Source organism: Convolutriloba macropyga, chromosome 6 (assembly GCF_964194025.1).
Source record: "Convolutriloba macropyga chromosome 6, txConMacr16.3, whole genome shotgun sequence".
NCBI lineage: Eukaryota > Metazoa > Xenacoelomorpha > Acoela > Convolutidae > Convolutriloba > Convolutriloba macropyga.
The window spans coordinates 38,898,166-38,922,949 of record NC_134473.1 but is presented as its reverse complement, the minus strand read 5'-3'; the positions used below and the strand labels follow the sequence as shown (position 1 = coordinate 38,922,949).

General features: G+C 35.2%; 1 protein-coding gene across 7 annotated transcripts in view; it reads left to right on the top strand.

The window, feature by feature from the left end:
* LOC142341669 (cytosolic carboxypeptidase 1-like) overlaps positions 1 to 24,784 on the top strand; it is a 63,623-nt gene that overhangs the window by 10,030 nt on the left and 28,809 nt on the right. For 4 of the 7 annotated variants that reach the window (XR_012759119.1, XM_075392801.1, XM_075392798.1 and 1 more), the window contains exons 3-12: positions 441 to 508; positions 901 to 1,105; positions 1,503 to 1,634; positions 1,952 to 1,972; positions 5,316 to 5,330; positions 5,746 to 6,099; positions 17,179 to 17,343; positions 17,660 to 19,264; positions 19,524 to 19,759; positions 21,257 to 21,506. Coding sequence is in view for 6 of the 7 variants with exons in the window: in XM_075392801.1 (XP_075248916.1) it covers positions 441 to 508; positions 901 to 1,105; positions 1,503 to 1,634; positions 1,952 to 1,972; positions 5,316 to 5,330; positions 5,746 to 6,099; positions 17,179 to 17,343; positions 17,660 to 19,264; positions 19,524 to 19,759; positions 21,257 to 21,506 (3,051 nt within the window). In the remaining variant the exon portion in view is untranslated. The remainder of the gene's footprint in view (positions 1 to 440; positions 509 to 900; positions 1,106 to 1,502; positions 1,635 to 1,951; positions 1,973 to 5,315; positions 5,331 to 5,745; positions 6,100 to 17,178; positions 17,344 to 17,659; positions 19,265 to 19,523; positions 19,760 to 21,256; positions 21,507 to 24,784) is intronic. The other 3 variants (XM_075392802.1, XM_075392800.1, XM_075392803.1) reach the window with 3 other exon arrangements.

Sequence of the window (24,784 nt, the reverse complement as noted above, 5' to 3'; positions counted from 1 at the left end):
ATTTCACTTTATTGAAAGTGTGATTGTAGTTTCGTGAAATCGGTTTTGTATCTGAAACAATGTACCTACTACCTATGGAAAATTGATCGGGTCGGCTGGTTTTACTGAATTCTCCTTTTTTCAAAAAGTTGGTCTCTAATTGAAGTAACTTTTCTTTGATTGATTTGTTCTGACGACGTAAGATGAAACCACCTACTGCTGTTTATGTATAATTTTTGCGGAATATGTAAAAAAAACTGATCTCTGTTCTGAATTTTTGTTATTTCAAAGTTTTTTGGTCGGTCAAATTTTTTCTAAGATTGCAAATTTTGAGAGGTTAGGTTTAGCGCCAACTCCTTTCTCGTGCTATTTGATTTTTTCAGCTGATTATATGCCGACTCAGAAGACATCCATTTCATTTGAGTGGTGCTTCGCAGTGTTATGTCAATTGTTTGTTTTAGAGAAGTCAAAGCAAGATTGCATGTCGAAGGCAATTAGTGGAGTCGCCATTATCATACAAACTTTGCAGGTATTTATGTTGCCTGTTTAAATTTGTATTTAATTTTCAGGTAATTGTTTATTTCGGCTACCCTCTGCATTGACAATAAAAAGTTGTATAACGAATTCAGAACATAAATGGATCTTCTAGTTCACATGCCCTGGTCAAGTGGCGAAATTAAACTTACGAGAACAATATCATTGCTTATCTTTCGCGTGTGAAATTTTGCAAAGAACTTTTGCAAAGAAATCTATTTTTTGTTGGCTGGCATAAATTTAGTTTTCACGTATTTATCGCAGCCACTTCATGCATTTTTCAACTTGCCCTCGTCGCATGGCTGGCTTTTTCCTATCTTATTCCAAAACGAAATTTCATGATGGTTGTCTTTTGCATCTTTTACTGTAGCAGCTGTATTTATTCAGAACTGCACCGATCAGGGTGTATGCGAGCATTTGGTAAAGAGTGTGACTGAATTGGCCAACAACCCTAAGAGGGGGAAGGACTTAGTGGCACTTGGGATCATACCACCTCTGCTCTCCTGTCTGACCAGGACTTTCAATAGCCACACTACATCTCAGTCACTTCTGGTTGCAATCCATGAACTGTTGAGCAAGTTGGGACCCAAAGGTTTGAAAAGCATTTCTTAGGTATGCCGTGTCGTTTCTCAGATTTGTGCCGTTTCTCAGAGCAAATTTGTTCTGAAATGAAAAATGATTTTCTAGAGTTAATGCAAACATAACAAGTTGCATCGAGAAAACATGATCCATGAGTTCCTCTTAGGCTTCTAAGAATTTTAAATCGAGGTATTGCATTCTTCGAAGGACCTGAAAAAAGGTTGGAAAAACTGACAGTTTTCCAACGGTAAGTCTCATTAAATCAACCTTTTCAAAGGAATAGTGACAGAATACCGCTTATAGCAAAGAATTGATTCTTATCATCTTAGAACATGGAGAATCAAACGTAGACGTCCAATATACATTAAAGATCCTCTGGCTCAGTGGATGTATGTTAATTTATTTTCTAGATAAGAAGTTTGGCACTCGCTTTCGTCTATCCGGTGCTCTTGGAGTAAACCTGAGTCTGGTTAGGAACTGCTCTGTCAACTCAAGTCAACTGTCCTCCTATCTGGTTGTACTGCGAATCGTATCGGCCAACAGTAAGTCCGCACTTCCGACATTTTTATTATGGCATGTTCAATTTGGATAAAATACTCTGTTGGCTTTTTAAAAAGTGTGTTACTTGCTGATTTTGTATTAAAAGACGGTTCATAGCAGAGTTTTTTTACTCGAACTAAGATAGTGAATTGTACATATCTCTGTTAAGCATGGAAAAAGAACATCAACCCTACATTTAAAGTTTCGTATTAGTTCGCCATTCCTGAGTAATTTACTTGTTGATTTACTATGATTGATTATGCCTTACCGTCATCCACCTGTTATCTGTTTGCGTGTATGTTGTTTGTTTTGTTGTCAGCATCAGATGAGAAACAAAGTGGTGTGTATTGTTTTTGTCCCAGCATGTTACTAGTTCATTGTCAGTCCCATAAAGCTGCAACACGAACGTTGCAAAGGTCAAAGTTTAAATTTAAAACGAGCAGAACATCAAATGAACATCTATTTTGATGTTCATTTGATTGTCAGGAGTTTTCGAACGTTTTATATGTTGCATCTTTGTGGGAATATCTACAAATGCTGTAATTTCATATATGACTCTGCATCACCTGAACAGGGTCTGTTTCCTTTGCCATCCTGACCTATAGTTCCTGTACAACCAAATAGCGATTGTCGGGTGTCGTGATCTTACCAGGCTCCATTTTAATCATTCTATGATCAATATTCGTTGTCGTTTGAGTATTTTGAGCAGTGCAAAAGCATGACAAGAACGAAAAGAGCCAATTTCTGTTCAGATTCTTGCTTTCCTGTTTTCTCTACAATTTTGGCAAGTTTCTTTGTTGTCGCAATACAAATTTCAATATAAGTTTTTAGTTGTTCTCAAGCGAAAAATGTAGCAATTGTTTGCTTTGTTTGGTTTTATGCCATTTTCCCGGAACCAAATTGACTAAAGTTTTCCTATTTTTTGGAATACACGGTGCATTGAAATTGGCGCAGGCTTCAGTTTCTTTGTCGCAATATAATTTATTTTTGTTGACCTCACACAAAGAATGTGGCAATTATTTGTTTTGTTTGGTTCAGCGAAGTCCATGGTGCAATGAAATTGATCAGAAGCATCAATTCATGTTGTAGAGAGTAGTTTTTGATGTATTTTATTGTCTTTGGCATGTGAAGAGTTTTTCATGGATTTTTCTGTTAAATCCTTTGCCCTTCGTTTGGGAGCAGTTCGTGTCTAGTGTTTTGTTAAGTAGACATGAGATTTTTCATAGCCGACCAAGTTTGTCTTGCTATTATTCTAACCATTGTTTCAGCAGTCTTCCTGTTCCTGCAACATTTTGTCGATCCTTGATCTAGGTACCTTGATCTAGGTCCCGTCAAAGAAGCAGTTAATCAGCAATGATTCTAAGGAGACAATGTAAAAATTGAAAAACGAAATCAAAATAGAAGTGTGGTCAACTCATAAAGACTAGTTTGGTTGCCCTTTATCTAAAGTTATCAATGTTTTAGCCTCCCATAAAGAGGCAGATCTATATTTACTGAAAAATTCTATCATTATTGATCATGCCATTTGATTTTGTATGTTTTTCACGTAACACTTTCTGTTTCTTCTTAATAGCTAATATTTGCTAATATTTAGACTGTTTGCTTATTATAGTGCTTTTCATTTGGTTGGCTTTTTTCGTTTTTACAAAAGTCACAATTTTCACGCTTGACTGACTTGCTTTGCTCATTGTTTCAACTGAATGGACTTTAGAATTCTTTCACGCACATTTAAGCATTTTTGCGAATACAGTCAAGCTTAATAGAGCAACCTCGAAAGAAACCAGATAAACTGTAATCCGATTCGGGCTCCGCAACAAATCAAGACTTTTTGGACACTTAAAATAGAAGACTGTTATCTTTATGTTTTCATTGTCCCGAAGCTGTAATCTTCCGAAGCTGTGGCTAAATTGTGGTGTTCCTTGTTTTTTAGTTGTCTGACGCTCTTTTTCATTTTAAGTTTTTACACAGCAAAGATAAAGAGGTCAAATTTTTTATAATACTTCTTCCTCTCTTTAGCGGTTGTTGCGATTGAGACGTCATTTCTCTATCCCTAGCAAGAGCTGTTAGGTCATTTGCGTGATTGGATTTTGATCCTACTTGGCTAAGCTCACTCAAGAAAATGGGCGCATAAAACTTGTGTAATTAAAGTCCCTAATAAAGAATAGAGATTTTTGATGATTGCATTTGAAAAAGTCTGTGTCGGTTTCCATCTGTATTCGACGGCCCGCAAGTCCATTTCGCGGCTATTGCAACAATCTGCTGGCTATATTTAATAGCCGCCGTCAGCTTTTTAACGGCTATTATTTAGCCGCTCTCCTTTTTTACAATTCAAAGAATTTGATTTATATTGGGGCGCTGTCTTTTTTTATGATCTGTTATCACATTTTCATGATTTTTGAAGACAAAGTGGAGTGGTGATTTTGGTCACGCCGAAACAAAAAGTGGAGCGAAAAAGCGAGTAATATTGCGGCGTGAAATTTTTTTGCTCCAAATTTAAAGTAAAGTGAGAAAACGGTGTTTGAACAAAAATTCGATTTCTTGCTAGTGGTTTTTTGTTCACATGCGGCAATTTCACTTTGATTTTTACTCCTTCGTTTTTTTGGATCGGATTATTTAAATGATTTTCCCAATCCATTCATAGTTTATTCTACGCTTAGTTTTATGTTAACCAAAATTCCATTTCTGACTAGTGGTTTTTTTGTTCACATGTGGCATTTTGACATTGATTTTGTTTTGACATTGGTTTTTAATTTTTATCTCATTTTTCTAGAAATCGTTTTCTCATTTCACTCATAGTCAATTCTAGGTCTAGTTTTTTTGTTTTTTCAATGAAAATTCTTTGAATTGTACGTCAGGACTTGTCCTGCTATGTTTTTTTAATTCGCTTTACCTTTTGATCACATTTTTCGTTTTACATAAGTCACGATTTTCACGCTTGACTTCTGACTTACTTCACTCACTGTTTCAACTGAATGGATTTTAAATTCTTTCATGCATTGAATTATGCAATGTAATGAGTACAGTCAAAGTCAAAAGAGCAAATTCAAAAGGGGCAAACGAAACAAGCATATAAAGCCCGACCATTAAGTCATAATGCATTAGGTTATCCAAGTTCATTAAAGCGATTGCTAGCTGGCATTAATAGCGTTCATTTTAAAAGCTGAATTAAGTGTAATTTAAGAATCTAACCGAAAATGCAGAATTTGCTCACCAAATAAAACACTTGAATAAAATATATAAAATAAATTCTGTCAATTTCTATCTTTATTTTTTTTTCTGTTTCAACCGCAATTCGCGTCAAGTGTGTCAACGGCGGCTATTTTCCGGCAATTTGGCGGCTATGTTTTGAATTGTTGCTGTATCACCGGACGTCAAGGGGTATTTTAGCGGTTAGTTTATGGCAATCAATTTCTCATCCTCGGTTAGGGACGTTTCTGTACCAGATTCTGTTCAGTTATGTTAATTGCTTTTCATTTGATAATTAGATATTATTGAAGGGAGTTGTTTTTCTTCAGATTTTTGCTCAAAGGCGAAAAGGAAACAGATCCGTTCATGTTCTCTAACCAACTGATGGTTTCCTGAAAACTGTTATTTTGATGAGTAAATTAGCAATAGATCTGATTGCTAAAGAACTCGCTCGAGTTCGTCTGTAGATGGTCATAACCGTGTTTCATGTCATGCAGATAACGAACAGACAGGTTTGTTTATGGCTGAGTAAATTGTTTGGTTCCAGTCATCCGTAATTAAACTGCGTAATTCATGCGATCAACTCTTCAAGTTGCTACTAACCACTTGTGTATCGTGATTCATTTCTTATTATTGGAAAATGGATCTGTTTGTTGGTTATCAAAAAAATGTTGTCCCTAGTGCCAAGCGCTTGGTGTGCGAAAACATCAAAGGTTTGTTTACTTCGTCATTTCAATGTTATCCCCTTGTGCTGAAAATGAAAAACCCTCCTAAACTATTTATAGCATAACGGTTGTTTATAGCTGTCCATGTTTGTGCTTAATTGTTCAATTAAAAACGTTTGACATTGGAAACCATGAGTATAGATGAATTGTGCTAGAAATTGATACGGTAAATTTTACTGTTAAGTTGGGGAATCATTTTTAGCAATCAATTGTCAACAACTGGGTCGCAGTGGTGCTATAAGCTGCGTCATCCGCCTGGCAGCATCTGCTGGTAAAAAACACCCTTACATCATACGCCTCACTTTGGACATCCTTGCCAACCTAGCACGCACTCGAGCTAACGTGAACAGAATGATCGGGTTCAGTGGAGTACCAATTATGATCACAATTCACTCCGAGTGGCACTCCACAGATGTGAGGAACAAACAGTTGTCATTGAGGAAGCAAGCTCTCAACTTGCTCAAGTTAATGACCAATCACAAGAACGGAAGGAAAGTGTTGCAAGATGTTGATGGTCTTAGGATTCTCTATGCAACTTCATTTGCCTCTCTTGGAAGTAAGTGGGCTATTATATGATTTTAAAGCAGCAACGTGCTATAGGGATCTATGGAGTTTGGCATTCGTTTTAGTCCTTAATGGTGAGTTGTAAGGGTCACGAAATTGGCTATAAGTAATGGCGGGTTTTTGTCCTGAAAATGCATCGTTTTTGCTCCTTTAGTTGTACATTTTTTCCAGTCAAGCTTTGTGAAAGTGGATGATAGGTAACATTCAGGGGTGTCAGTCGCTCGACTTGTCTCATCTAAAGCAATTTCCCGCGCTTGAAAATTAATTTTTTATAATATCTTAAAGCTTTAAAAATACGTCTTATGGAACCAAAAATAGGGTACTGTTAATCTTTTAATCAATCCGTTTCTTTTTACAATTTACCACCTCGTGAACTAGTAGAACCCTTTTGCCTTAAGGATTTAGCTGATTAATAGAACCAACTTTTGTTTCACTTAACAACAATTATTGTTCCGACCCCTCTTGAGGGGGGAGCAACCATATACTCAACTGTTTTTTTTGTTCAGACAATTTTGACCGATCGATATATTCATCGTAGAGAGTTGTGGGGGGTATCATTATAAAGCCCGTCAAGCGTAGAATATTGAATTAAATTTTTTTCTAGAGCGAGATATTGTGGTTTAAATTTTTGTGAATATTAGACCGATTTGCGTTATTTTTATTCACTTTTTCCAAAACTTTTGCATATAATTTCGTCAATTTAGCTAAAATATGTTAAAATTGTTATCAATAGTACTGTTGATTTTATTTTTAAAGGTAAAAAAGTATAATTGACTATTTTGATTTTTTTTAATGCTAAAATTTTGGCTAAATGATTTAAAATTCAGCCTTTTTTATCAAAAATTGCCCGAAGTAAGCTTCTCTAGTCCAGTATGATTAAGTTTGCCTGATGTACACACCCAAAAACAACTAACACAATCTTTGTAAACTACAAAAGGAACTAGTCCTACTTCACTCCTATTGAAAATATTCTAGAAGTTTTGCCGTTTCTTGAAAACTACTCTCTGATTATCAAAAACGTAGCATTTATTTTCTAGATCAAATTATCTAGATCAAAACATTCGAAACAATCGAGTGTTCCTAATGGACAAACAGCAATGGCAAGGCTGTTTGGTCCAGTCTTGGACTGTTACAATCCAAAAATAATTCGGATTGTAATCAGCCGGTCTTTTTTTTTAAAAAAAAACTTGATCTTTATTATATTGATTAAAGAAAGAACAATTCAAACCAAAGCTCAGTGCTGATAGGGCCAATTGGCTTCCTAAGCAGTTCCAAATTAATTTTTCTAGTTTTTTACTTGAATTATTTTGGTCGTTTTGACTTTTAAAAATAGTTGATTTTTCAATAATTAATGGCTTGAGTTTTGCCACTTTTTTCTTTTAATTTGGTCTACTTGTAGCTTAGTGTCAGCAAAGAAAGAATGCTTCTTCTTCCTCTTATTTCTACCGAAAAAAAAATAAAATATTTTTTGCGCGTTAAGTTATGGTTTTCTGGCCTTGATACTACTAGACTTAACCTTTTTTTTTATTTTTAGGCATTGACCCATTTTTCACGGTTTTTTTTTCTCGTTTTGTCACCTTACTGAAACTTCATATAGTACATTTTTGGGTTCAACATAAGGCATAATTGAACATTTAGAAATCTTTAATGGCAGGGATTATGTTTTTAAAGGCTTCGACACCCCTTCTCTGGCGAAGAATTTAATTCAATTTTTATTTTTGAACATTTGTCTTTCACTGTCCTTTGTACTTTTATTTCTTTTTTGTCGTGTTTTTCTCATTAGTTTTTCATGGAGGAATAAATGAGCCTATGTTCTGATTTGAGTAGGTAGCTGATGGCTTTGATTACTTTGAAAACAATTGTTTTCAAAATTAAAAAAAGAACGTTTTTCTAAGTTTTGGTCTATTTGTTACGTAGTCTCTTTTATCACAAGCCACATTTACATTATTGTCGTCGCGAGAAGGTGCAATTGTACGAAAGTTAATGTTTTTAAAGATTAAGTTATGAATTTACTGGCTTCGACACAGATTTTTTGCAAAAAAAGTACTAATTTTTAATTTTTGTCTGATTTTCACGCTCTCTTCGTAGACGAAGACATATTCTGAATAATTACAGGTCTAAAGAGCTGCCTTTGCACGAATGAACGAAACTATTTAATGATTTCATTTTATAGCTGATGGCTTTCATGACTTTGAAAATAGTTGATTTCGAAGAATACAAAATTATTACTTAATTTTGCCTTTCTTTTTTGTCTACTTATTAGTTATTCTCATTAAAGAGCTCGCATACCACATTATTAGCGTTCGAAGAAGGCTCAACTGAACATATTTTGTGGGCAAAATATGCCTTTACGGCTTCGACAGCGTTTTCTCGCAAGTTTTGATTGATTTTTTTTGTCTATTTGTTGTTCTTTGTAACCGCATAAGAAATTGAATGAAGACAGGTGCTAATATCCTCCATTGGAATTTATATGATCATAAACATGTTGGATGTTTTCAATTGCTATCTAATAGTTTTCATTACTTCGAAACTAATTGCTTTTACAAATTTAAGCCCATTTTTTAACTTCTTTTTTGTCTAATTGTTACCGAGCCTTATTACGGAGTGGTCCCATATCATTTCTAAAAATTGATTTGTTTCGTTTCAGTTTTATTGATGCTATTTTGACCTTGCTTATGTGTTTTTTTTAAAATGGACATTAAGTTTTGGATGTAATTAGTTTTTATTGTTGTTTGATTTTGTTGTTCGTCAGGGCTTGCTTTCTTAATAATGGCTGATCTCATCAATCTAATGCGGCATTTTTTTTACTCCGCTGAGTTATCTGCGTTGGAGACAATCTTTTTGTTTTTTGAAAATCACTTGAATTTTTGTGGGTTTTCTATCTGTTCCTCATTTGGTAGACATTTATGCCAATTGCGGATGAGTAGGGTCGGAACTTTATGCGCGAACGCACATTACCGAGCCTCCTTGTTCGTGACAGGGAGCACGGTACTAGTTACTAGGAAAAAAGTCGAGAAGCCGTGTCGATTAGCCACGTCAGCTATTTAGAATATTTTTGCGCTCATATTTTCTTAATGAGGAGTATTGGAGTAGTGTCTTTTTTATCTATGGTTTTGTTGGTGGGTATTCGAAACAAGAAATGGCGTGAAAAAAAATCGTGCAGTTCAATCTAGTCAGCAAAAGAGAGAAAGGAGTACATTCATACTTCCTCTTTCACAGCTAGTGCGAAAAATTTACTTGCGAAATTTTGCCGAGGCAACAGAAATTTTATTTCACGTGCGACAATCGTAGCAATTGCTTTGTTTAAACTGAATCCTACAGAATTGGTTTGGAAAATTTTAGAGGCGTTTTGTTAATTATTGGTTGTTTAAAGGCAGAGTGAGAATGTTTATTTAGTTTGAAGCTTCTTCAATTGCTCTCAAGCGATGGTGCGAGCAATTGGAATTTTGGTCACAAGTTTTTGCGATGCATTGTCCTGTTGGTCTTAAATAGCTGAGTGGAGCTATTGTTTGCCTTTTCTTATTAATAGCCGCACAGCGATAGCTGGGGCTGTTATTGGCCTTTTATTGTTTTTTACCATTCAATGAATTTGAATTGTATTGGAGCGCTGTTTTTTTTAAGATGTGTTCACACATGTTTCAATGACTTTGATCTTTCAAAACGGTATAAACAGGTAAAGCCCAGCGCGCATTAAGTTTCATTAAAGGCCCAAAGTGGGCTTTAGTAGTCCTTCAAATGTTTAGAGTGGTGCAGCTGCTGGGATGGCCTTACTTTAAGGTTAAAAGGTCATTTGTAGGAGTTTTTTATGCTTGATTAGTGTTAGGTTGAAGTTTTAAAGGTAGATAAAGGCCTTTTGCGAAACAAAAATACTTTTATGACCATTTTATGAGCTAGATGTTTTGGTGCTACAGACACACACGCAAAATGATACTAATTTTTGCAATTTTCAAGTTTTTGGATAGTTTTTAACAATTTTCGAGTTTTTCCAGCTTCAGGGTACAGGGAATCTTCTTTAAGGTTAAATAATAGAGCACTGCATAGTTTCTGGTAAATATGGATTGATTTTCAACATTTTAAATTCTCGAATTTTAGCATTTTTTGGATAAAATCTGCAATTTTAGGTTTCCTAAAGTTTTTTTGCCACTTTTTGATGTTTGTCCATTCTTAAGTGTCAGAAGAAATATTCAACGGTCTGATAAAAAAGTTTCTGCATGGTTGTTATCTTCAATGGATTCGTTTTCAACAATTTAATCTTTATTCCAGGGTTTGATAGTATGTTAACAAATAGCTGCTAGGGGTCAATTGAATGGTTTTAAACATTTAAATAGAACGAATTTTATTTTTGAAATTTGAATTTTCTAAAAATTATTGCCTATCGATCTTTGAACCAAAGATTGTTTTGAGGCTTGGATTTGAGCAACTGGATAGCCTCTAGAGACACAGAAATGATTCTGAGGATATTAATATAAGGAGCTGTCAGTTAATCGGTCAGTTAATTTCGGTTAGTTAATCGATCTCAAGGTTCAGTGATTTTATTTCAGTCTTGCAGATATAATACGGGGCCAATCTCAGAAACAAAAATTGGTTCTGAACATTTTTTTGAAACAGGTATATTTAAGGGAATCAAATTTTGCTTTAGTTGTAAAAGCTTCAAGAGTTTAGCAATGAGTATATTTTTGTTTAGTTTGTTTTATTGTTTTAGTTTCTCATTTTGTTGAGATGATTTTGTGTTTTGGCTGGCATTGTTCAACTGATCTGCGGGTTACGTAGAGTACTTCTATGTTTTTCATTCAGTTCTTTGAAAAGTTTTTCAGGACTTTTCCTATGTTTTTTTGTTTCGTCGTCAAGATTTTTGTTACAACCATATGACGTCACAACCAATTCAAAGTTGCTTTTTGTTCATTTGTTCATGCAATTACAACTTAATTGCTTGCTTTACCTCTTTTTTCACTCTTAGTGGAAAATTTTATTTTCATTTGCGTGATCACAAGTTTTTGGTCACATGACTTACCTCTCTCAAAAATGGCTTCCTCACTCTGAAATTGACGTGTCAATCTGATTGAAGGGTATTTGAGGCAGATAATAGACGCAGCAGTAAGATATACAGATTCTGAAGCAAAATGGAACATCTCAGTGTTTAAAGAAGTTTTGATCTGTTTCTTTTACTATCTTTTTCAGACTGCAGGTCTACGAAGCTATTGCGGCTATTTTCTGGCCATCTGCCGCCTATGTTTTTTTAATGCTCTCGATCGAAGTTTGAAGCAAATATTTTCTCCCTGTGCAAGATTTTTCTGACTTTTTTGTTCTAACATTCTTTCGGTTTCACTTCTTGGGTAGCTTTTCCACGATTGACTTATTGATTTTTGCCTGAACTAATTTGCTTTTTTTTACTAGAAATTAATTATTTTGATTAACAAAATAATTTAATTAATTATTTTGTAAAGCGAAAGCAATGGTAAAATAAGATAGTACGAGACCCTGATTGCCGAGTGTTTAATGCTTATGTTCATTTGGCCGGAGATCGGCCATTCGAACCTCTCTTTGTCCAGAATTATTTGAATCCATAAAAGCTATCTAGGGTACAGCCACCTGGGAATTACATTGCCACTTCTGTCGTTCAAGAGCAATTTGTCCGACATTAGTCAGTTTATTATAGCTGCAAACCTCTAAGCTGAGCAGAGCTGTTTTGCGGTGTTCTTGGTTTTTTACGACTCGAAGAGGGGTTATGGTTTTCTTAAGTTTTTTTTTCGTTCAGACGCTGTTTTGACCTAAACGCGAAAGTGAAAAATTGCCGTGTGATTTAATTTCTCCTGAGCAAGAGAAGTTTTGTGATCATGCGCTGCGTTTAGCGAGTGACTTCTTGCCTTTGAAAAGTAGTTTTTGACTGAATGGCACATAGATAACCGATTTTAGCCGTTTTTTCGTCTAATTGGCCCTTTTTATTCTTGTAATTTAGTTTTTGTAGAATTGTTATTCAATGCTATTTCGAAATGTGAAGTTCGGAAATTAAAACCACGGTGTTTTGCAGAGCCTGAAAATGCGTTTGAGGTTCAAAATTGGCATATGTTTATTGTTTTTATTTTTTTCTATTAATTTATTCATTTTTGTTTTTTTCAGCCGCCTTTTTTTAAAAAAAAAAGCAGTCTGGCAACTTTACTTTGATAATTCATATCCTCAAGGCCTCTTTCTACCTCTGTAAAAATTTTGTTTCGTTAAGTTGTACATATGCTAATCCGATTTTGGTAGTTTTTTCCCAATTTTTGTGTTGTTTGTTTGTATTTTGGTTTTTACTTGAAGTAGTCCTTTTCCGCAACATATAAATTCAGTCTCAAAAATTTCAAAAATGTTTCAATGTTTCGTATGTTTGAATTCTGTTTTTATTTTTTTTTGTTCCGCTCAGCAAGATGGTTTTTTGTCTCTGATGACTTGTTGTCCTTTTTATGTCTCAATTACTGATTAATGAAATGTATTCGTTTTTCTTGATTGTTTTAATTTGACTTTCAAAAATCAAGAATGTATTTTTTTGTTACGGTGTTTCTTACATTCTGTCCATATTCCTCACATTCTAGTTTGCATCATTCTATCGTTGTCCTGGCACCTACATTTTTATTCGTTATATTGATTTTTCAGTTGTTAAGTTGTTGAGTGATTTCAACTTTTTCTTAGATTTTCGTCATTTCTTTGGTTTACAATTAATTTCAATCAACATAAGGCAATACTGAGAGTTTGCTAGACAGCCTTATCCACATTTTCCACTTCTTAAATTTTATAGCAATTTTCTTGTGACCTTGGCACTTTCCAAACGTTTTTTGCCTTTGAATATTATTCTGTTGCTTAGGACTTTTCTATGATTAATTTGATTTTTGAATTAGTATGAAGTCATTATGTCTAGCATATATGCAACAAGGAAGCTGTATGTGTTGTTTTTCTCTGAATTGCAGTGATTAGAAATCTAATTGTTGTCGTTTTGTGATTCTTAATTTTGAGCATTCTTTTTTTGAAAAATTTAACTTAGTTTCTAAGATTTTTATCTGCCGTTTGCTTTCGCGATCTTTTAGATAGTAGAATCATGACTTTTTAGGGCAATGGATAGTCCTGTCTGCTGTTTGAGCCTATCAGTGTTTTTACCATCCTAATTATGTCGGATTTTTTAAACGTTACCAAAATTTTTCAATAATATAAGGTTTTGCTGCTTTTTATTTCTCTTGGTGAGTGGTTTAAATTTCACCAATTTCAAGATCATACCTGGAGAGGTGATGAGTTAATGGTTTAATACAAAAGATAATTGCTTCAGCTGCAATTGGGGTTTTTTGTGATGTTTTGACGCTTCGAGTCGCTTCCGGAATTCTTTCGGCTATGTTTTTGTTTCTTCGTCTGACGCTCTTTTTCGTTTTACATTTGTTCACACAGCAAAGCTGAAAAAGTCAAGTGTTCTGATTGACCTCTTCCTCTCACTAACGGCGTTTGCACACGTGACGTCGTTTCTCACTCTAGCAAAGGTTTTGAGATCGTTTGCGTGATTAGAGTTTGATCATACGTGACTTACCTCACTCAATAAAATGATTTTTGCACTTTAAAACTTAGGTTTAATTTGAATTTGTTTAGGGTCAAAGGAACTCGTGTGCAGTAAAGGTCCCTGATAAGAGGCTTCTGTGGGATGTATTTTAACAAGCTTTATTAATATATCGCTGAATGTTTTGTACCTGGTTTTCTTGAGCGGCGTCGATTTTTTTCAATTTAGATCTCTATCTGCTTCATTATATGGCACGCAGGTCTTTTCTTTCACAGCTATTCCGGCAATCTGCAGGCTATGTTTTCTTTCACTTCGCGGACTTCATTGTTATTACCTTTGACGTCACGCTCTTGCGTTGTCTTGGAAATCCTTTCTTGCGTTGTCTTGGAATTTTCTGAGCAATTGCTTGCGGGATGTCATTTTTCACACTCGCGGTAGTCAATGTTTTTATTAGAACGAATTTTTTTTATTAATAGCCGCACAGCGATAGCTGGGGCTATTATTGGCCTTCTCTTGGTTTTTTTTATTTCGTCGTCATGATTTTTGTTACGACCATATGACGTCACAGCCACTTTTTGTTCATTCGTTCATGCAATTTCAGCTGAATTGCATGTGTGACGTCATTTTTCGCTCTTAGTGGAGCGAGTTGTTTTGTTCATGCGCGTGATTAAATTTTTGGTCACACTTGACTTACCTCACTCTCAAAAATGACTTCCTCACTTTGAAATTGACTTTTATTTACTTTAATTCAAAGAGATAAGGTCAAATGGGTGTGTGTCACTCTAAATGAAGGTTATTTGAGATCAGCTAATAGAGGCAGCAATAACTAATACAGATTTTTAATCAAATTATAACAGATCAGCCTGCAATGAAAAGACGAATTTTTTTGGTCTGTCTTTTTTACTGTTTTTTTTAGACTGCCGATCTACGAATCTATTGCGGCTATTTTCTGGCAATCTGCCAGCTATGTTTTATTATTTAACCCACTCTCAAATATTTTGCCAGCTGATTATCTTTTCTTGAAGTTTTATTACGGACAGCTATACAGTATGTAAGTGTAATGGGACTAAGGACATCTTCTGTTTTTTCTGTCCAACTCGTTTCGGCGGTTATTTTGAGACTACAGATCTGCGAAGACATCGCAGCTATTTTCCCACAGTGTGACAGCCATGTTGGGATTTAACGCTTGAGTGAATTGTCCGGCTGACCTTTCACATTCTGTGCTCGAAAACGAGATGATTTGTGCTGCAGTGAAATGGATTTGGTTATCAGATCAACAATTGAACCTTTTTCGAAAAGATTGTGTAGTTTGTTCTCGTTCTGTAATAGAAACAACTTATACATGCGTATGGTAGCCATTTATTTTTTAAAACATTATTAGGTAATTAATAGTCACTGTTAGCCTCTCAAAGGATAATAATTAGACGCTCTGCAATTTTACTATTCAAAAAGCTCGAATTGGGTTGTGCTTTTTTCCAGATCTGTACACATTTTGATATTTTTGAATTCAAATTGGAGTAGTGGTTTTGGTCACGCCGAAACAGGAAAAGGAACAAAATGACAATTATTTTTACGACGTATAATTTTTTCAAATTTAAAGTTGGGTGACAGTGATAGCTGTTGCTAATAGATTTTGACTGATTCACATGCTGGATTTTGACTGATCCAACACCCTATCATTGAATCTTGCTTTCTTACGCTGGTACTTTCTTACTAAAATTTGTCAAACTTAGTAGTATTTTTCTTACTAGTATTTTTCAAACTTAGTGTGAAAGAGTGAAATGAAGTATAAAATTATCATGAACTTGTTTCTTCGAAAAATCTAACTTATATTGTAAATATCTCAGCTGTTTTCCAGACTAAAATATGTCATTTAGTTTTTATGATGTAGAGAAGAAGTTGTGATTAGTTTTTAAGAAAATGCTCAATATGAAAACAACAACGTTATCAAATTATTTAGAAAAAACTGCAAAAATTGGCTGCAATACATGGCTATATTGATTTGTTTTAATAAAATTTGTTATGTATTCTGATTTGAACCTCAAAAAACCAAGCACTCGCAATGGTTTATGTTCTCGTATTGATACAAGAATTGATACAAATGGCTTAGAGCAGCTACAAACGAGCAATTCAACCGAATTGTTTTCTGAATTATTCACATAAAAATTTATTAATTTTATGGGAAATCTTTCTAATCTACATATGCTCTTATGTTATATCGAATTTTCTGAAACTCATGTTTTTAACAATTTGCGGTAGCAATCAATTCTTCTGCTCAACATATTCAGAAAATAGAAGAAAGTTAATTTGATTTAATTGGAGAAACAAAGTTTGTTTAAAAAATGAAATTCAACTTTTGATCCGTTTGCTATGGTTTATCAATTCTCCTCCCTTTTGTACCTTATGTAATTGCTATCGTACTAATAATAAAGTTGTTTTTTATTAAACTTTGAACCTTAATATTCCCACAACATATTGGATGATATTGTTTAACCCAATCAAAATTCCTGGGTGGTAGAATAAATGGTGTCCCGCTTTTTCACCCCTATTCATTTAACCCCCTATCAGTTAACCCCGATTTATTCACCCCTGTATCATTTAACCCCTCTATCTTTTAACCCCTCTATCATTTCACCCCGATTTTAATCTTTCTATAAAATAAGGATAATTAAATTAGCAATATAATCATTTGGCCATGCCTCGCGGGCCATGGCCATGCCTCAGCGGCCCGTGGGACTTGATATGAAACTATCACAACCGAACGTGGGATTAATTTATCCACTTAATTATGACAAAACATGCCTTTAATGTCGACTGCTAATTGGCGGGATGAAATGATAGAGGGGTGAAATTATAGAGGGGTTAAATGATAGAGGGTTTGAAAAATCGGGGTTAAATGATAGGGGGTTAAATGAATAGGGGTGAAAAGAAGTAGAACCGAATAAATAACAAACAAACTTTTTTCAGATAATTAATGCTTTGCTATTTTTAATTAAGATTTTTGTTTTTGACTGTTTTAATTGCTATGCTCTCTGATCTAAAAATGGGAAACTTCTGGGGAAACTTTATTTTTTGGAATAAAATTTAATGTTACCTCTATAGATATTGCTTGAAATTACCAAGATTTTTGAAAAATAATATCAATTGTTTTTTGTATTCATAAAAAAATTTCAATCATTCTACAGATTTTGAAGATTTTTCTAATTTTCTTCTAGTATTTATTTTGGGATCTTTTCCGTTTGTGCCCCCCCAGCTTAGTGGGTGCATATTATTTGCAACCCCCAGACGCACGTGCAATATTTTTACATAATGATTTACTATGTAATGACACGTGCTCTGTCACTGGGGGGAGCATAACGTACTGGGGCGGGGGGCACAAACGGAAAAGTTCCCTATTTTGTGAAGATCAACACAAAAAGTTGATTGTTAAGTCAAATTTGTGATCTGTTTGAAAAAATTTTAACTCGCTGCATCATACCGCTTTTTGAGAGAAGAGCTATTTAGTTCTTGTGAATGATGTCCGCTAAAGGGTTAATGTAGCCGTTTTTTATATTCTAGATGCAGATCTGGAGCCGTTAATTCAATTGTCATTGCACATAATTAGACGCTGTGTGCCTAAACAGAGCCTGCCCTTGTCTAATTTGTTCTCAGCCTACCATTACAAACTGCCAACTGACACTGACTCGAGCAATAGGCCTCTCGAGGAACCGTCTAGGGAAACAGGTACAGTTTCTGTTAATTTCGGATAGATTTTGTTTAGCGTAATATTTCACGTAGTTCTGGAGAAAGCAGGCATACGTTTTGCGGCTGCACTATAATGAGCTATATTGCGAAATATCTACGAAAGAATGCATTGTGCAGCGTTCTACGGTTTAAAAAAAGTTAGCCTGGAATTGGCAAAATTCATTCGATGTGCATTCTTTTTATTCGGGTATTTGCAATGATAGATTCAGAATTCCCGAATTACGATTTTTTGTTGTAAATTTATGCCGCAAACGTGTAGCAAATTGTAGATCTGAAACTTAGTTAATTGTTTTAGATTTTGAGGACGATGATGAGGAGGTGGATCTGACGGAAGATGAGAATGCAATCTCATTCGTGCCAGCAACTGATATAGATCCGGAATTGTTCCTACTCGAAGATGATGAGAACCCGGACCAACTGTTTCCGGGGGTCGCCATTGAACCGGAATCAATTGCAGTTGCAAGTGCCAACCCCTCTGGTACCGAAACACAAGCCAACAACAATGACTTGGACGACGAAGACGATGAGAAAGACTCTGACGAATTTTTTAGTGATAAAGTGTTCACACGTACACGTGAAGATTTAGAGAATTCATACGCTAATTTCTGTGAAGAGGCCACATCTTGGATGCTTAAGAAAGTCCGCGATGAGGCCTCCAATAATGGGTTCCAGCGCTCTTCGGGCTTTGATTGGACTTCTGAGTCGTTCGGAAGCGTATCGAAAACCTCAAATCCACCTCCTGAAAACCCTAACGGGTCATTCCGAACACTTTTTGCCCGAAACTCTATCCCGTCCACGACCTTAGTATCGAGCTTCTCTGTTCTGAACAACGACGATATAGTCGTCAATGAGGAGTTTGAAGTCATTAGTAACCTTCCCGTCAATAAGAGTCAGGATAGAAGTAATGGTGGTAATAAAAACAAGATCAATAGATGTCAATCTGAAATGGGAACTGCTAAAACTCAGGGTAAAAAACGAAACATTCCGACTGGAAACAGCCTTTCTTCAACTAGTCAGACTAGCATGGGTAATTCAAGCTCGACTAGTTTTTCATCTTCCTCTTTCTTAACCCGGTCCTTGCCAAAGTTGCCAATCAATTCTCATCAAATGGCGCTGAGAGATCGACTTATGAGATCGACAAAAAAGACGCTTCTAAAATCCAAATCAACGACATCTTGTGTTGACGGGGCCTCGTTTGGATCTCAATTGGCAAGGCAGACATCCGCAATGGCCCCAGTTGAAAACTTCAACCGAATTTCGCTCGACAACTCGTCATCAAGTTCGCTCAATCCATTCATGTACCCTGGAAACAGAAGCTCATCAAATACTGCCAGTAACTCGCCACGATTTGAACGGGAAGAAACAAGGCCAAAAATTGAAAGTGCTGAATACCCTACCCCTTTTGACTCTCCCCATAAGTATGCAAGCATTGCATGGAAGGCTTTAAGTGCAGTACAATTTAAGAAAATTCCAATCCCAGAGGCGTATGGACATTTGAAGTCTAATGTAGTAGAGCACTATAAAGAAGAGAAACCGGTTATCGCGAGATATAAGATGTTTGAGGACTTCGAACGTGTATTATTTCCTCAATCTTTGATACAAGCCACAGTTTATGATCTTGAAGACTTGCTACAAAATGGTTCTACTGCTGGAGCGCGGGCTCACATGAACTATTCAACCAAGATTCCGACTCTGATGTTCTCGTCTATCTTTGAGTGTGGAAATCTGCGCAAAGTCACCCAAGTGCGAGAGCGAGAGTATGACCTGGTTCTGAATACAGACACCAATTCTAGAGCATTCACTCAGTGGTTTTACTTTGAGGTCTCGAATATGAAAGCAAATGTGGAGTACAGGTTCAACATCGTCAATTTGGAGAAGCCAAATAGCCAGTTTAATTTTGGTTTGTAAAATTTTCATTACAGTATCAAGTTATCTAAGATTTCATTATGTATTTTTAGAGGATCTTCTAAATGCGTAGCATTATTATATGTGGCTTTTTTTGTGTTGGCAAAATGAGTTTGAAAAACAAATAATCAATATTGGATTTGAAGTGCACATCGACTTTAAAATTTTGTACTTTAATTCTGGTTTTGTCTAATGTCGACAACAGTTTACAATAGGATGCATTATAAAGAGCTGTGAAGTAGTATTTCTTCTAGGTATGCAGCCCTTGATCTACTCAGTGCAGGACATGTTGGACAGCGGAGTTGGTCGGTGGCAGCGGTCTGGTTTTTCCATCGGCTATTACAAGAACCAGTTCATCAGAAATGCTTCCGTTGCAGGAGGGAGGAAAGGCTGCACTTATTACACGTTGACTTTTTCTCTTGTCTTTACTCACACTGATGACATTGTGTATGTGGCCTATCACTACCCGTTCTCTTACTCCATGTTACAGGTCAGTTTTGTTGATCTACTGGACTGTTTGGTTGCACTTAAATTTATTAGCAAGCTGCTCGTGGTAATGGTATTAATTTTAGAATGCACCTGTTCGATGAAATCGATTTAATAAAATGAATTCCTGTTTTCTTTATTAATTTGATGTGTTTGCTTGTAGTCCAGGGTAAACGGCTTCTTTATCTGCGCATGAGTGATGGTGTAATACATGAGCTCTAACACAAAGATTCAAATATTTCTTTTTAATAGCCGCACAGCGATAGCTGGGGCTATTATTGGCCTTCTCTTGGTTTTTTACAATTCAAAGAATTTGAATTGTATTGGGGCGCTGTCTTTTTTTTTAAGATCTGTTCACACATTTTCATGATTTTTGAAGTCAAATTGGAGTAGTGATTTTGGTCACGCCGGAACAGGAAGTGGAGCGAAAAAGCGAGTGATTTTGCGACGTGAAATTTTTTTGCTCCAAATTTAAAGTAGAGTGAGAAAACGGTGTTGGAACAAAAATTCGGCTTGTCGGTAGTGGTTTTTTGTTCACATGCGGCAATTTCACTCTGATTTTTACTGTTTTTTCGATTTTTTAGATCGGATTTTTTTCTAAATGGTTTTTCCAATCCATTCATAGTCCGTTCTAGGTCTAGTTTTCTGTTTAGTCAATGAAAATTCTTTGAATTGTACGTCAGGACTTGTCCTGCTATGTTTTTTTTATTTCGTCGTCATGATTTTTGTTACGACCATATGACGTCACAGCCACTTTTTGTTCATTCGTTCATGCAATTTCAACTGAATTGCACGTGTGACGTCATTTTTCGCTCTTAGTGGAGCGAGTTTTTTTGCTCATGCGCGTGATTAAATTTTTGGTCACACTTGACTTACCTCACTCTCAAAAATGACTTCCTCAATTTGAAATTGACTTTAATTTACTTCAATTCAAAAAGATAAAGTCAAATGGGTGTTTGTCATTCTAAATGAAGGTTATTTGAGAGCAGCTAATAGAGGCAGCAAAAACCTATACAGATTTTTAATCAAAATATAACAGATCAGCCTTCAATGAAAAGACGAATTTTTTTGGTCTGTCCTTTTTACTGTTTTTTTAGACTGCCGATCTACAAATCTATTGCGGCTATTTTCTGGCAATCTGCCAGCTATGTTTATGTTTTTGCAGAAAATATTGAGACTTGTATTGGATCTGTTTATGGTTGCTGAAAACCATAAATGGCATCTTATGAATACTCAGTTCTACGTATTCATCTTATGAATACTCAGATTTATAACGGAGTTTATCCCGAAGATATAGACCAACCTTCTTTTGGCTATCGAAAACTCAAGGTGTAATTTTGAATCAATTTTGATCTGTACAATAAACACATTCATCGAAGGGCTATGCGACAATTTCAAATTAAGTGTCGAGGTATCCCCAGTCGGTGTCGTAGTTTTACCTTAAGGCACGTTACGGTCGGTTTTGAATCGGTCGGTGTTTGACTGGGTTCACTTTTTCCAGGTCCACTTGGAAAAACTAGAGCGACACGCTGAGATGTCTGAGGACATCTACTTCAGAAGACAGAATCTGTGTAACACTATAAGTGGGAACGAGTGTCCTCTCATCACAATTACAGCAGCCGTCCCGCCACAGTCTCAAACAACTGGAAACGGAGGGAGTGGATCTATAATTCAGAGTACGGCATCAGGGAGCTCTATTGGGAATTCAAACGTTGCCAATATTGACGATGATACTTTAGCCAATGTGTACAGTGAGTTGTCCTTTTCTTTGCTATGAAACGGGATACAATAAAAGACGCTATTTTAGCATAGCTGTGAGCTTGAGCGTAGCTATATTTTCGTGTTAATTTGAGATGTATTGGAGCGCTGTCTTTTTACGACTCGAATCAGAGACACTTGAGAACGGGTCTTTGGCCCACTGGTGATCTGTTTGTAGTCAAATAATTGTGTTGTGTAAATGGGGGATTAACTCGTGACATTGCTGACTACAGAAAACAATTTGTTATTATTAAAGAGAAGTAATGGTGATCTATTTTTCAAAGTCAGTGACTTTTGTTTTCAGGGGATGTGTTTTAGAAAAATTGAAATGCCGAACGTGAAACAATGCCTTTAGGTCAATCTGCTGAACAAAAGTCAAAAGCAGAGAGAGAATTTAGAGTGTTCTTTTGCAATCCATTCACTGTCTATTTTGTGTGTAATATTTCTTTAGTCAATGAACGTTCTTTGAATTGTAGGTCAGGACTTGACCTGCTGTTTTTACAGTTCAAAGAATTTGAATTGTATTGGGGGCGCTGTCTTTTTTTACGACTCGAAGAGGAATATTGGTTTTTATCGATGTTTTTTTGTTACAGGAAGTAGTTTTGTTCATGCGGCATTTTGATCTAAAAGCGAAAGTTTGAAAAGCTGTAATGGTGAACAGATTCTTGCTTAGCGAGTGAAGTTTTCTGATCATGCGCTACATTCAATGAATGACTTTTTGACCTTGAAAAGTGTTTTTGACAGAATCCATTATATAGATAACGGTTTTTAGCTTTCTTCCAATTCGCTTTTGTTTGTAATTCGGTTTTTGCGGAGATGATTTTTAATCGATGCTGTTTTAATTTGTAACTGAAATTTATACCGCAGTATTTTTTAGGGCCTAACAATATATTTCCTTTCTAAAATGGGGACAGATTGCTCAAGTTTTCAGTTAATTTTTGGCTTATATGGATTTCTTCGTTTTGGATCTTTAAGAGGACTTATTTTCGAAAGTCTGTACATGTGGCAACTTCCTTTTGATGTTTCATCCCTTCAAAACTTCCTTCTAAAATGGAAAAGTTTTCTTATAGAATTTTACCATATGCTAATCCGTTTTTGGCTTTTTAATGTTTTTTGCAAATTACTTCCAATTTTTCGAATCTTTATTGTTTTCTCTTCTTTTGTTGCTCTTATCTGTACAGCATCAAAAATCTCTCAGCATCTCTCACCCCACTTACTATATCTTACTTTTCAGCATCGAATGCCAAATAAAGAAATGTATTCTCTCATTCTGCTAAAAGTGATTTTGAACATCAGTTGCTCAGCAAAGCAATTCAAAATGAACAGAGTCAGTGTAAAAAATTGAAGTCAGAAATAGAAACGGGATAAACCTATAAAGCCCAATTTTAGATGCCCGCTATTTGAACGTCGTTCCTATAAGTATTAGTTACCATCTGTAATGCTTATTGGTATTGAGAGTAGCCCCTGTAGCCTCTATCTAAGAAACAGAAGTATGTTCAACTACGAAATGCCATCAAAATAAATCGAACTTAAAAATTGTTTTTGTACAAAATTTTTTTTTCAATGTCTTCTATTCTTTCAATCCCAATTGTGCTTATTGGAATATACGGCGGCTATTTTCCAGCAATCTGCCGGGCATGTTTTTGTTTGCAATGTACTTTATATATTGCAGCTCTGAGATTTTGCTGGATTACTGTTTAAATGTTATGACTCACTATCATTTTCTGCCTAAATTTTTGGAGACTGAGTTTTACTTAAACTATTTTTTGCCTTTGTTTTATTCCGTTTCGTTTGAATTGTCCTTGATGATTTTTATTTTGAGTTGTTTGCAACAAGGGAATTATATCTAGTTTTTTGTTTTAATTGCTGCGAATCGAAAAAATCTTTTTCTAAGTTTTAGTCTCCTGATTCTTGAACAATTAAATACATTTTCTAAGAATTTTTTTCTGGCTTGTAATTTCACAATGTGTCTTTTGTCGCGCAGAGATGATTGTGGAGTTCTCGTTTTTTTAAGACTAGTATCATGATTTGTTTGATGATATTATTTAGCCCTCTGTTTTTTGGCGCATCAAGTTTTGACCATCCTATGAATTTTGGCTGTGTTGCAACGTTGCCAAATGTTTCATCATTTGAAACTTTGCGGTATCAAGATTTTTGAGACAAAATTATCTCCTGTTTTAAATCTTGTCATTTTTTTATTTCGTTCCAATGATGTGAATGCTCAAATAGTGTTGAGGTCAAGTCTGTTGAATTAAAAAAATTAAGTTTTAATTCGAAAGTTATTGTCTTTGGTGGCAAGTACGGTTTTTGTGAAGTTCTGACGTTTCGATTCGATTGGGAAAATGACTTTGCTTTCAAAATCTCAAACTTCCTTTTGATGTTTCATCCCTTGAAAACTCCCTTCTAAAATGGAAAAGTTTTCTTATAAAATTTTACCCTATGCTAATCCGTTTTTGGCTTTTTAATGTTTTTTATAAATTTTTTTCGCAAATTACTTCCAGCTTTTCGAATCTTTCTATTGTTTTCTCTTCTTTTGTTTCTCTTATCTGTACATCATCAATATCTCTCAGCATCTCTCACCTCACTTACTATATCCTGCTTTTAAGCATCGAATGCCAAATAAAAAAACGTATTCTCTCATTCTGCTAAAAGTGATTTTGAACATCAGTTGCTCAGCAAAGCAATTTAAATTAAACAGAGTCAGTGTAGAAAATTGAAGTCAGAAATAGAAACGATTAACACATAAAGCCCAATTTTAGAAGCCCGCTATTTGAACGTCGTTCTTATAAATATTAGTTACCATCTCTAATGCTTATTGGTATTGAGATTAGCCCCTGTAGCCTCTCTCTAAGAAACAGAAGTATGTTCAACTACGAAATGCCATCAAAATAAATCGAACTTAAAAATTGTTTTTGTACAAAATTTTTTTTTTCAATATCTTCTATTCTTTCAATCCTAATTGTGCTTATTGGAATATACGGCGGCTATTTTCCAGCAATCTGCCGGGCATGTTTTTGTTTGCAATGTACTTTATATATTACAGCTCTGAGATTTTGCTGGATTACTGTTTAAATGTTATGACTCACTATCATTTTCTGCAAAAATTTTTGGAGACTGAGTTTTACTTAAACTATTTTTTGCCTTTGTTTTATTCCGTTTCGTTTGAATTGTCCTTGATGATTTTTATTTTGAGTTGTTTGCAACAAGGGAATTATATCTAGTTTTTTGTTTTAATTGCTGTGAATCGAAAAAAATCTTTTTCTAAGTTTTA